The sequence below is a fragment of the Sceloporus occidentalis genome, unplaced genomic scaffold (assembly GCF_023333645.1).
Source record: "Sceloporus occidentalis isolate IW3139 unplaced genomic scaffold, rSceOcc1.0.p SCAF_2, whole genome shotgun sequence".
Classification (NCBI taxonomy): domain Eukaryota; kingdom Metazoa; phylum Chordata; class Lepidosauria; order Squamata; family Phrynosomatidae; genus Sceloporus; species Sceloporus occidentalis.
The window spans coordinates 81,182,638-81,195,968 of NW_028316982.1; the positions used below are offsets into that span (position 1 = coordinate 81,182,638).

General features: G+C 41.9%; 1 protein-coding gene and 1 long non-coding RNA gene across 5 annotated transcripts in view; one reads left to right on the forward strand and one right to left on the reverse strand.

Annotated features, from left to right (window-relative positions):
- Window positions 1-226: 226 nt before the first annotated feature.
- Window positions 227-1,568, reverse strand: LOC149318618 (uncharacterized). 2 transcript variants are annotated; one of them, XR_016280073.1, is made up of 2 exons: window positions 865-1,568; window positions 227-676 (listed from the first exon to the last, which is right to left on the reverse strand). It is a non-coding gene; the product is annotated as an uncharacterized LOC149318618 (long non-coding RNA). The 2 variants fall into 2 exon arrangements; XR_016280074.1 differs by having other exon boundaries at window positions 859-1,568.
- Window positions 1,569-3,200: 1,632 nt separating this feature from the next.
- FANK1 (fibronectin type III and ankyrin repeat domains 1) overlaps window positions 3,201-13,331 on the forward strand; it is a 45,122-nt gene continuing 34,991 nt past the window's right edge. For 2 of the 3 annotated variants that reach the window (XM_089510131.1, XM_089510133.1), the window contains exon 1: window positions 3,201-3,300. In XM_089510131.1, coding sequence (XP_089366257.1) covers window positions 3,216-3,300 — 85 coding nt within the window. In that variant the 5' untranslated portion in view covers window positions 3,201-3,215. Of the gene's footprint in view, window positions 3,301-4,413; window positions 4,492-13,331 lie in introns of those variants that run through there. The other variant, XM_089510132.1, reaches the window with a different exon arrangement.

Here is a 13,331-nt window from a genome sequence, read left to right on the forward strand (position 1 = left end):
GATTCATCTCTAAATCGTCTGCATATCTCACCATCCTTTCCTCTTCCATCTCTTCCCCATCAGTAGAGTCAAATAACTCTGAAAAGCATTGCTTCTTGGAGTAGAAGTGGAAACAATTCATCTCTTCTTCATGTATTATTCCCAGCAATGAACACCAGTACCAGAACGTTAATGAGGACCTATGCATTAATAAATCACTCAAGTCCTATGTAGAAGAGATTTAAAAAAAAAAAAACAATCTCAGAAAAGAGAGAACCTACTTCAAAATCAGTACTTGTCAAACACTGAGTTCAACGTTTCCAGAGCTTTTTGTTCTGAGCCTTTGTTTCCACTTTCCCTTGTTTAGCATCTTTTTGCCACCTCTGGAAGCTTTGAAAGCCCTCAGAAAATATATTTCAAGAAATTTTGCATATTGAATTAATCTTCAAACCAGAGAAATTCATAGCAAGTTGATTTGTTTTCTTGTGCTGTCATCTACGCAGCTTCTCCATTGCCATTCGGAAAAGTGATTAAGGATTCTGGGTTTCTCCTTTGTCACACATGTCTGTATCCTGAATCACTGGAAGGCTACAGAGTGAGATTATTGTGACTGATTGTGAAGAAGGCCATGTGGTTCCTTAATCTCATTACAATAGCCACAGAATTAGGAGTGCAAAACTGGGGAAAACTGGCAGCTCTGTGAATAAACAGATAAATGTATCATTAAAGAAATGCTCAATGGTAGGCCAAGCATTCCAGTACAGTCTGGAAGTCTCTGGGATTTAAAAAGGAGAAAGAGAAACAGAAAGAAAGAAGGAAGGAAATTCACACACATACACACAAAATTTAAAATGCAGTGTTCATTATAAAGAAATTAACCTGCACCTTTCCTTTTTTTCAGTTTATATATTGTAAAAGATACATTGCAGCCTCCAGATGGAGTTTCTGGTATCAGGATGGTCTTTTCAGTTCAGGACTTTGCAGGACAGAAGAAATCGATGTGTGATCAGTGCAGGCTGTTGAGTCTGCCTAGGTAGTTTCTCATGCTCACTTGCAGGGGATTCTGTCTGAAGGGAAAGGAGATTTGCATTGGTCACTTTCTATGCTTTTCCTTGGTTCCTTACCGTATATCTGCACTATCTTGTTGCAGCAGCTTCAAACCATTTTAATGACCCTGACTTTATCCAATGGAATTTGTAGTTTCGTGAGGTACTGCAGTGCTTAGAATTCTATGCCAGGGAACTCTAATGCACTTTCCTTAACCACAACAGTAGAGCAATCTGGCAGATAATTCTTAAAATCAAACCAAACTACAAATCTCAGAATTCTGTAACACAGATAATGACTGTTAAAGCAGTATCCAACTACTATAACTGCATAATTCAGATACACTGTAGGAGGCTAAAGACACCACTCTCTAAAACAGCAATTAAGTATAATGTGGACAGTATTAAAATGTTTATTTTAATAAACAAACTTCAAATTCTGCATCAAGAGAAGATAAATTTTGCAGCCTGTATAGATTGTGCACATTTTAATTTTTACATATTGAGGTTTTGCTTATCAGGGAAAAGAGCAAACTACTGGAGTCAAGAAGACATCTATTGACCTTTTCATTCTCCCTGGTTTCTTGGCTTTCACCAGGCATTGCTAACATACTGGGTTTCTGGCCAGAAGGGCTAAGTGTATTTTTAAAAACATACCAAAACTTCAGTTATCTGGCAGGTAGGGGTTGTAATACCATGGAGGCAGGAGCAGGTATTCTCTAGTGAGGATCCAGTTATGCTTGTAGATATCTTTTGTTGTTGCTGTTGTGTTTCCAACTTATGGCGACTCTACTAAGGCAAACCTATCATGAGGTTTTCTTGGCAAGATTTATTCAGAATAGATTTGCTATCCCCATCCTCTGAGGCTGAGACAGCATGACTTGCCTAAGGTCACCCAGTGGGTTTCCATACCTGAGCTGGGCTTCGAACCCTCGTGTCCAGAGTTATAATCCAAGGCTCAAACCTGTAAGCCACACTGGCTATTCAGAGGTAAAGCTGCTACTATTAGTAGTAACCAGCAGAAAGCCCCAAAGGGTCAAAAATGATAGGTTCCCCTTAGATTTGCCTTAAGTCAGAAACGACTTGAAGGCACTCAACAATAATAAGGACAAGTCTCATGTAATACGGTGGGATTTCTCCATAAATACATGGAGGAATCCATTGGCTTTCACTTGCCTCTTGCCAATAAACCCATTGTCACCATAAGTCTGAAATGACTTGAAGGCACACAACAACAACAACAACAACAACAAGCTGAGCCTGTTGATTTAAACAGTGACTCCATCCTCCTCTGGAAGAAGAAACCTGTAGGATGTTTAGAGTTGCCTCGTCAACCATTTGCTCCTCTATGGTCCTGGAAACAGGGTTTTTCATAGTGGCTCAGGAACATTTTTAAGATCCAATGAGTTCTACTTTATTCTCTGAATTCCCAGTTCTGTATTTTTGGAGCTCTTGAGTGGCCCTGTGGTATATACATAGGCTACTCAACTGGGCAACTCAGGTGCAGAATTAAACATTGTAGAATAACAGCAGTTTGGCACCACTTTAACTACCATGACTCTACCCAACAGAATCCTGGGATTTGTAGTCTGGTGAAGCCTTCATTCTGGTCTGCCAGAGATCTCTGGGGCCTTGTTGTTGGGTGCCTTCAAGCCATTTCTTACTTACTCCAACCCTATCGCAGGGTTTTCTTGGGATATTTCATCAGAGGGGGTTTGCTATTGCCATCTTCTGAGGCTGAGAGAGTGTGACATGCCCAAGGTCACCCAGTGGATTTACATGGCTGAGCTGGGATTTGAACCCTGGTCTCCAGAGTCGTAGTCCAATGCTCGAACCACCATACCACGCTGGCTGGTGCTTTCCAAAAGTACAGTTTCAGGATTCTGTAGGAAGAGTCATGGCAAGTGGCAAAGGGGTATCAAACTGCTTTAATCTCTGCAGTGTGACTACATGCCTCATGGTTATTTATGACTCCAAATTGTTCGTGGTTGTGACCATTCCCCTGAAAATTAAGATTTTTAGTCTGGGTTTTTCTCTGGGTGATCTTAGGCAAGTCACCTACTCTCTGCCTCAGGCGAAGGCAATGGCAAACCACCTCTGAACAAATCTTGCCAAGAAAACCCCTTGAGGTCAGAAGCGACTTGAAGCCACACAACAAAAGCAACACATTTTCTCAGAGACAGAAAGGAAATGCTCCTTTTGAGGGGAAAGCTTGTGAGGAAGAAACAGGGTTCCTTCATAGGAGGGAGGGCTTTTAAAGCCCTTCTAAAACATGGTACTAGGACGTGGCATCCTGAGAAGCAACGTGGCATAGTGGTTTTGAGTGTTGGGCTATGACTTTGGACATCAGGGTTCGAATCTCCTCTTGTCCATGTAAACCCACTGGGTGACCTTAGGCAAGTCACATCGTCTCAGCCTCAAAGGATGGCCATGGCAAACCCCCTCTGAAGAAACATCTCCTGAAAGTTAAAGACTTTTAATCTGGGTTTTTCTGGGAAAGCTTGTGAGGAAGCGGCAGGATCCCTTTTCAAGGAGGGCTTCTATCCTAAACTGTGGTATTAAAATGTGGTGCTGAGAGCCAGCATGGCATAGTGGTTTTGAGTACTGGACTACAACTCTGGAGACCAGGATTTGAATCCCCGCTTGGCCATGTAAAACCACTGGGGGACCTTGGGCAAGTCACACTCTCTCAGCCTCAGAGGATGGCAATGGCAAACCCTCTCTGAAGAAACTTGCCAAGAAAACCCCATGATAGGACTTGTATACCATAGAATTTATGGCAATCCCTATCACGGGGTTTCCTTGGCAAGATCTGTTCAGAGGGGGTTTGCCATTGCCATCCTCTGAGGAGGCTGAGACAGTGTGACTTGTCTAAGGTCACCCAGTGACCTTACATGGTTCAGTAGGAAACTGAACCCTGGTCTCTAAAGCTGTAGTCCAACACCCAAATCATTACCTTATGCTGGCTCAGGTTTGCCGTAAGTCAGAAATGATTTGAAGACACACAACAACAAGCCTTCAACTTATGGCAGCCCTAAAAAGGCAAACCTGAGCCCAGCAGTGATGTTGGACTACAGCTTTAGAGGACAAGGATTCAATTTCCCACTGAGCCATGGAAACCCACTGGTTGACTTATCTTTTTATTTATTGAGACAAGTCACACTGTCTCAGCCTCAGAGGAGGGCCGGGGGGGCAAGCCCCATCTGGACAAATCTTGCCAAGGGCACACCATGGGCCACAGAAAGAAGGTTAATAATAATAATAATAATAATAATAATATGGCCCTCTGTCCTGGGTCTCTGTGGGGCCTTCCCTCGCTCCCTCCCTCTCTGGCTATGACTAGGAGTCTCCTTCTCTCCCTGGGCCTGGCAGTTGCATTGTTATGGCAACGGGACTCTAGGCGCGGCCTAGGACCAGGACGAAGCCTAACCGACTCCACTCATGGAGCCAAGCAAAGGCGAAGGGGGTAAGTTGGGCCAGGTTGGCGGGGAAGGAAGGAAAGAGGGGCCGGGACACCTTGGGGACGACTGGGGAGCACTGATATGGGGAGAGTGCTCCTTTGCGGTGCCATTGCTGGAAGCAGGGAAGTACGTAATGATAGTAATGGGGAAGAGGCTCCTTGAGCATGTGAAGAGTACACTGCTTGCAAGAGCACAGCCACTACGTCTTCTTTTTTCACTTGGATCAGGGAGAGGAGTGGGAAGTATAGCAAGGAGAGTGTGCTTCTTTGAGGTCTCGTTGCAGGAAAAGGGGAGGGAATGATAATAATGGGCAGAAGGTATCTGAGCATGTGAAGAGTGCAACCAGATCTCGTTTCCCTTGGACCAGGGATAAGAGCAGGGAGCACTGCGGGGACAGTCCTTTGAGGTGCCATTGCAGGAAGCTGGAAGGTAATGATAATGGGCAGAAGGTCTCTGAGCATGTGAAGAGTGCACTGCTCGCAATAGCACAGCAACCACATTTTCTAGCATGTGGGTGATTCCCTTGGACCAGGGGAAGGAGTGGGGAGTATTGTAGGGAGAGACCTTCTTTGAAGTCTCACTGATGGAAGGGGGAAGTAATAAGAATGGGGAGAAGGTTTCTGAGCATGTGGAGAGTGCACAGGGTGACCAGACAAGTCCTCCTTTTCCAGGACATCGTGTCTTACATTTCAACCTCCTGTCTAGGAGGAATTCCATATTGCCCTCTATTTTCAGCAGGACTAAGAAGCATGAATTTATATTTATATTAGTGTTTCTAGGTTTTATATGTTGTTGTTGTTATTATTATGATGTTTATTTATATTCTGCCTTCCTCCCAGTGCAGAGACTCAAGGCGGCTTACAAATCTAAAACAGTCCATTTTGAGCACTTGTTGCCCAAAATGAAAGCATTTTTCTTGTTGGTCCTCCATTTTACGATGTCTTGCCCTCTATTAGGAGGGTCGCCCTGAGATTGCACTGCTTGAAAGAGCTCAGCAACCACATCTTCTGGCTTCAGGGTGCTAGGAGATCCCTTTATGGTCAGGGAAGCGGATCAAGGTCTGACCGAAGCTATGATTCCCACTCATCCCATGGAAAGAGAGGGCATCTCCTCATTAAAATAAAATTAGTGGCTGTTAACGGAATAGGAAGAGGGATGGAGAGAACAGTGTATAAGTATAAGGGGAGAGCACATCCCCAGCCAAATTGTAGGGCAACAGATTTGAACCCACAAGGAAGGAAGAAGCGCCTAATGCTTTGGAATAAGGTTGCCATACTTTTTGGTACTAGTATTTCTGTGCTAAAGAAAGGAAAGGAGCAATGTTTCAAGCAGTAAACAAAAGAAGAGAAGCAAAAGAAAAGGGAGATAGGAACAATATCAGAACTATGAATGCAGCTGCCCGATGACTACTGTGCAAGGATAAAGAAAACTGCTTTAATAACCAATGCAAAGAAACAGAAAAGATCAACCAAAAAAGGGAGAATGAGAGAGTTCTTTCTCAAGATCCAGAGGTTCAAGGGAAAGTTCATACCAAGGGTGGGGATGCTCTATGACCATAAGAGGAACACACTACCAGATCAAGAAGAAATAAAAAGATGATGGAAGCAATATACAGAAGAGATACATAAAAGAGAGAGAAACAATAAAATGACATATCGAATGAAGAATCTTACAAGATGAATGCAAATCCTAGAGAGCAAGGTAGAAGCTGCAGTAAGAGATATTGGGAAAAAGAAATCACCTGGGACAGATGATATTCCTATTGAATTGCTACAATTCACACAGACAGAATCAACTGTAGTGATTCTAGTGATAACTAAAATATGCTAACAAATATGGAAAATAAAACAGTGGCCAACAGACTAGAAACGATCAATATACATCGCCATCCACAAAAAAGGAGACACAAAAGACTGCAGCAACTATAGCATTAATTTCACATGCAAGCAAAATTACATTCAGAATTCTGTAACATAGGTCGTTATCACACAGTGACCTATGTGTTGTCATCCCAAAAATGGTTAAAGTGCAGTCATTCCAGAAAAGCAAACCCATTTGCTAATGGTTATCACATGCAAGAGCACAACACGGGGTTAAAGGCACATTATCTAGGGTTAGATTCGATTTTGGCTATCATATGGGCGAGGACAAATCCCCATTGCTTGCTTAGAAATATCTTTTCTGAGCATGCTCCAAACTCTTACTTCCACAAGTGCCCCCCCCCCATATGCCACAGGGAGAGAGGGGAAACCAGGGAGGGAAGCCTCTTTGTCCCAAAAGCCCCAAAAGCTGTGTCAGAGAAAGGCAGACAAACTCCGTAAAACCACAAAGACACACACATACACACAAGAGTCATATGAATCCTATTTCTTCTGAGGCTGAGAGAGTGTGACTTTCTCATGGTCACCCAGTGGGTTTCATGACCAAACAGGGTCCCTGTCTGTCATCCATCCATCCATCCATCTCTGTCTGTCTGTCTATCATCCATCTCTCTCTCTCTCTGTGTTCTATCTATCCACCTACCTATCTGTATCATCTCTCTCTCTCTCTCTCTCTCTCTCTCTCTCTCTATAGATATATATATTCATTCACCTACCGTACCTCTCTATTTCTGTCATCTATCTATCTCTGTCATCTATCCATCCATCCATCTATCTATCTACTTACCTATCTATCTCTGTCAGCTATCTCTGTCTGTCAGCTATCTATTTATCTATCTATCCACTTACTTATCTCTCTCTGTCATCTATCTATCTATCTATCTATCTATCTATTCATCCACTTACCTATCTCTCTCTGTCATCTATCTATCTATCTATCTATCTATCCATCCATCCATCCATCCATCCATCCACTTACCTATGTATCTCTGTGTCATCTGGCTGGCTGGCTGGCTATCTATCCACTTACCTATCTCTTTCTCTGTCATCTATCTGTTCATCTATCTGTTCATCTATCTGTTCATCTATCTGTTCATCTATCTATCTATCTATCTATCTATCTATCCACCTACCTACCTACCTACCTACCTACCTCTGTCATCTCTATCTGTCATCTATCTGTCTGTCTGTCTATCTCTGTCAGAGACAGAGTATCCATAAAATTGCCTGGTTCCAGTGAGGACTAAGCCTCCCAGATGCCCTCCTTTTCCAGGGCATGTCCTCCACTTCTCTCTCCTGTCCAGGAGGACTTCCAGGCCACCCTCCCTCTGCCTTCTTCTCCTACTAGCAGCTCTGCCCTTCATTAGAGGCTCTATTAGAGGAGGAGAGAACAGGGTGAAGAGGGAAGTCTGTGTGTCTCCCTTTAAGAAGTCTCTCCCAGGGACAGCAAGACAGCTTGCGAAATCAGGAAAGTGGACGCATCTGGAGCTTTGCATTATCACACAGCAGCCATTATGTGAGAGCAGCCAATTCGCAAGGAAAAGGGACAAGTGAATCCGGTAGTTTTGCAAATTGACTTATTTCCAGATTGACCTCACATTCACCCTGGATTCTCATCTGATTGGCTGCAGTGTCATGTGAAAAGCAGCTGCGAATTGGTCCCTGAACCCTGGATGACCCTGCATTGGCCCCACTTTAAACTTCCAATTTTGCCCCATACATAGACAGAGAAATCCCAGGGATGCAAGCAGGGTTCAGAAAAGATAGAGGCACTAGGGACCACATTGCAAACATATGATGGCTAATGGTGCACACCAAGGAATTCCAAAAGAAAATCATCATATGCCTGGCAAAGCCTTTGACTGCAAAGATAATGAAAAGCCATGGAATGCTCTTAATGACATGGGAATACCACTGTTTGATAGTCCTGATTGTACTTAGGACAAGAGGCTAATGTTAGAACAGAATATGGAGAAATGGAATGGTTCCCAATTGGCAAAGGGGTTAGGCAAGGATGCATTCTGTCACCCTACCTGTTCAGGCTGCATGCAGAAAATATACAAAGAGCAGATCTAAACTCAGAAGTAGGGGGAATAAAGGTAGGAGGAAGGAACATCAGTAATCTTAAAACAGACCTGCACAACTTGGCAGCTCCTCCCATTTAGCTTCTATAGGCAGGGAATATAACAAAGAAGATGCCATGTCCGGCCCCCCAATGGGAGGGGCTACCCCTCCTTAGGAAGCCAGTCTATAACTAGCCAATCGAAGAAAAGCAATCAGAACAAAACCAACCGTTAACTTGCTAACATAAACCACTTTATTAACAACAAAAAACAGAACTCAAACCCAACAGAAGAAGTAGGCAGTAAGCCCACCAGGTGGAGCCTGGATATACTGCCAGCACCAAATGGTGGGCAGGATGCTGGGACCTTATCTGCTGGAAATGAACGTATCACAGGTAAGTACCAACGTTCCTTTCCCCAGCAGACAAGGTCTCATCCTCCTGAACCGCGGGATTTACCAAATCCCCCCTAGATCTGGGAGGGGAGTGTGGCTAGGAGGTGGAAGATCCAGGAACCACCTGTCGGAGCACCTGTCTCCCAAAGGCCACCACCCCATCTGGAGAAGGTAAGTCCTGAAATCCTTTGGCGGGCTGCGTGTAGCACCAGGCCGTATGTTGTGCATGCCTGATCTATGATATGGAGATGAATTCTGTAGCATTAAGCCATGGCAGTTAAAGCGGTGTCAAATCAGATTAGTTCTGCAGTGTGGGTGCAGCCTATGTTAAAGGAGACCCAGAGTTCATAAATGTATTATTATTTATTTACTCAGAGTATTTAACACACATGCCTTCAACTAAAAAGGCTCCCAGAGCAACTTACAAATTGTTAAGTTGACAGTTCCCTGCCTTCAGGTTTATGACATACTAGGAAAAGGAAATGGCAGCTGGGAAGGGGATTAAGTGTAGCAAATTCTACTTGTTCTTCTCCTGCTTCTAGGCCATAGCATTGGCAATTGGGATGGGAGGAGAGTCTCTCATCTGCTTCTGGGTCTAGGCATGATGGAGCTGTGCCTGCCTGTTTCTTGTCTTCTAGAGGCCACAGTAGTGTATCTACACAGAAGGACAGTGTTCTTTCTTAAGTTGGTCGGATGCCACCGTATATCTTTAATGGTACTTTGAAGAGTAGATGTATCTCGTCATGCAAATTATTCTTGCTCACATTTTCTTTTTCCACATCTTAATAGTGCAGGAGACTTGTTCTCCTTTGCATCTGACAGGAGTACCCTTATTTTAAAGTAGTACAGTGGACCCTTGTTATACGCTGGGGTTTGGTTCCAAGATCTCCCGTGTATAACAAAATCCGTGTATGCTCAAGTCCCATTACATATAATGACATAGCAAAATGGTGTCCCTTATAAAAAATGGAAAATCAAGGTAAATTTATACTTTTTTGGAACATTTTCAAACTGTGTATGCTTGAATCCGTGTATAAAAAATCCGTGTATAAGAAGGGCCGACTGTATTTCTACACACTCTGGTCCACTGATGGGAATTCATCTGAGTAAGGATTTTGTTTTAAATGTACTTTTGCATCAGTGCCTCCAGTGTCCTCTGAACTCTGCTTGCTCTAAAGGGCAGTATTTCATTTTGTATTTTGAACCAGAGCAGAATTATTCACTGAAGTGATTATCAGTTTGTAGTACTCAAGTATTTGGGGTGGACACATCTTCATTTTCAGTGATAAACTTTGCTGACATCTCTACTTCCAATGCTGTAATCACTTGGGGCTTATCTTTTCTATATGATATATTCTCTTTTTGCACATTGTCTTTTTCATTCCTTATCCTTTTAAAATGTCAGAAATAGGTCTCAATGTCCTTAAAACGCTACTAATGAGAAGAGAGGGTTCTTTGAATTTTCTTAATTCATTTTAGCAAGTTTCCATAATGTGATTAAAAAGACAGATTCTGGTAGACTAAAATAGCCATTTTGGCATTATAATTGAAAGAGAAAATGTAGTTCTGATTTTTTTTTTATTAAAAAAGCCTTAATTAAGAGGCTTCAGAGCATGACCTTACTCCCCCTTCATATTTTTTCTAGCATACTGCAGTGAAAGTAGGCTGATTAGAGCTATAGGCATCTGCATTATTATGAGAATTAGATACATTTGTGCCGTTTTAAAAGATAATTAGAAACGCTATTCCATTCTGTCAGATCCATTGTATTTCCTCATAGAGGCTTTTTATTATATTTAAACATGGGCTTTATGAAGTTAGTTGTTAAAATGAAACATAATTCTGTATGCAAAACCTCCCAGTTATGCAGGGAGTCATCATTAAATGAAAATTCCTAAGAGGTATGTTTCAGGATATAAGAGAGAGGGAAAGAACCTTCTCTGAAGCCTTGATCAAGCTGTGGAACTTTCTTTTCTAAAGCACAGCTGGTACTCTTTTAGGCTGCAATCCTCTGCAAATTTACTCTCATGTAACAGGGCCAGCATGCAACTCCAGAGACCAAGGTTCAATTCCCTGCTTGGCCATGAAACCCACTAAGTGACCTTGAGCATGTCATATGCTCTCAGCCTCAAGGGAAGGTAATAGCAAACCTCCTGTGAACAAATCTTACCAAGAAAACCCATGATAGGTTTGCTTTAAAGTCACCATAAGTCAGAAACAATATGAAGGTACACAACAATAATGTTGGAAGATTTTTGGATTCTCTTTCCCCATCCTTAGATAGATAGGGATTTGGTGCATGCATACTGTCCTCTCTCTCTTTCTCATTCAAACTAACCCTGTGACTTAGGTCACTCCCCCTTTGGGGCTAACAGACACTCTAAAGATTTTCAACTGAACTGTTGGTTCTCAACTTTCTTTGGAAAGATGGGGAGATAAAGATTTCTTTTAACTTTAACTATTAACTAGCTAGATTAGGATATATCCTTTATGCATATATAGATTAAAGCCATTAGTAAATGTTTGTTTTAAAATACAAGCTACATGTTTGTGGTTTTTGTCAGTCTCCGTTGTTATATACAGTATATACTCCAGAATAGATTACTCTCCTGCTTTTCACCAGGGGATAGTTCCTTTTTATATATAAGAGTTAAAGTACAATACTTACATTGACTTGTGGATAAGTCGACTCATTTTATTGTAGTTCATTGTGGCACCAGAGCTCTCTGACAGAGAAGGCTAAATGTCTCACAAAACTTCAGTTCCCACTGAGATCTGCCACCCCTAATTGAGAAAACATGAATCTCCCAAACCTCTGGATGACCCCCCCCCCCCCCCCCCCGGGAAGTCCTAGAGGATACCTTATCACTGTGTATCCAGCTGTGGCAGGAATATCAAGAATATGCTGTTGGATTGCTTTCTGGTAAAATTCCTGTAAAACAGTTGTGCTTGAGTAAATTTGAAATATTTTGCATGATCAGTAAGAGGTAAAAACTGGAGAGATGGATTGCATAGATATGAAAAAAGCCTCTTAGGTCAGCAAAAGTGCCTTTTGTCCCTGCAAGGTGACTTTGGCTCCATTTTGTAGTAAATTGCCATGATTACCAAAGTCACACGGCTCACCCTATTACTGTATATACTCAACTGAAAGACGATCTCATATATAAGTGGAAGGTAGATTTTGGGGCCAGAATGATGGATTTTGATGTGACCCGCGGGTAAGTTAAAAGTAAGACTTAGGGACATGTAACAAAGGATATAGCAGATGCAGCAAAGGAAAACAATGCCAAAGAACTTACAAAATTGCAGGAGGCATATCTGTTTGTGTTAACACTGAAGGGTGAATGAATGAAAGAGTAGAGACAGTCAGTGCTCCCAGGGAAAATTATGTTTCTTGCATTTCACCAGGGTATGGTATCTATTTTTATGAGTACTAAGGTCCAGTACTTTGATTGACCTGTGGATAAGTCGACTCAGATTTTTTTTGGGTCAATTTTTTGAGTAACATTTCTACACTTATACATGAGTATATATAGTACATCTGACAGTTACAGCTTCTCTACAACCTTCTGCATATCCACCAGATCGTCTTAAAAAGGTTAGAGTAAGCATTGGAGGCAATAATTAAGTAAATAGGTTAATACATACAAGGTTGTGATAGCTTAACCAGTTCATTTAAACTATTTATATTCTCCTACTGTGGTGCTAGTTTTAGATACCTTGCAAATATTACTCTCCTTTAGTTTCTTATTCCACAGTGCAACAGTACAGGTACTTGTTTATGTGAATGCAATTTAATGTGCATATCAATCAGACAGCTGTTTCTTAAATTTTGTTTAAAATATGTATATCACATCACTCAAACTTTGTTTCCAAAATAGTTCACAGTATGAATCAAAGACAACAATATCAACAGCAATAAAATAATTGTGATCTAATAAGTTTTTTCACCTGCACTAAAATAATGAGCACATTGTACCATTATTTTTCTTTAATTTTCAGCAGGTGGAGTTATAGGTCAACTTAATTCTGTTGTAGGGGTGTAATCAAAGGGACAGTAGCTTAACTGAAGGGTCCTCTACAAAAGAAATATATATGAGGCCTATATATTTTACTGCCCAGGCTTTATAAGTAATCCAAATGTCAATGTGAATCATCCTGAAGTCTTCTACAGTATACCTTCCATTTTTGTGGACTTCAAGACTGCGGTCTCATTACTTCGCAGACCAGCAAGTGGGGAGGGTTAAAATGATGCGTGCACCCACAGCGCACATGCCCATTCAAGCCAGTGGGGCTTGAATATCTGCGAATTTCCATTTTTGCAGGGGGGTCCAGAATGGATCCCCTACAAAAATGGAGGGACTGTAATTTGAATAGGGCATTGTTGATTGCTTTCATCTATAGCTGCATCACACTGCAGAAATAATCTTGGTTTTCACTTTAACTTCCACGGCCTAATGCTGTGGAATTATGGGAATTGTAGTTTGCTGTGGTGCCACTACAAGCTG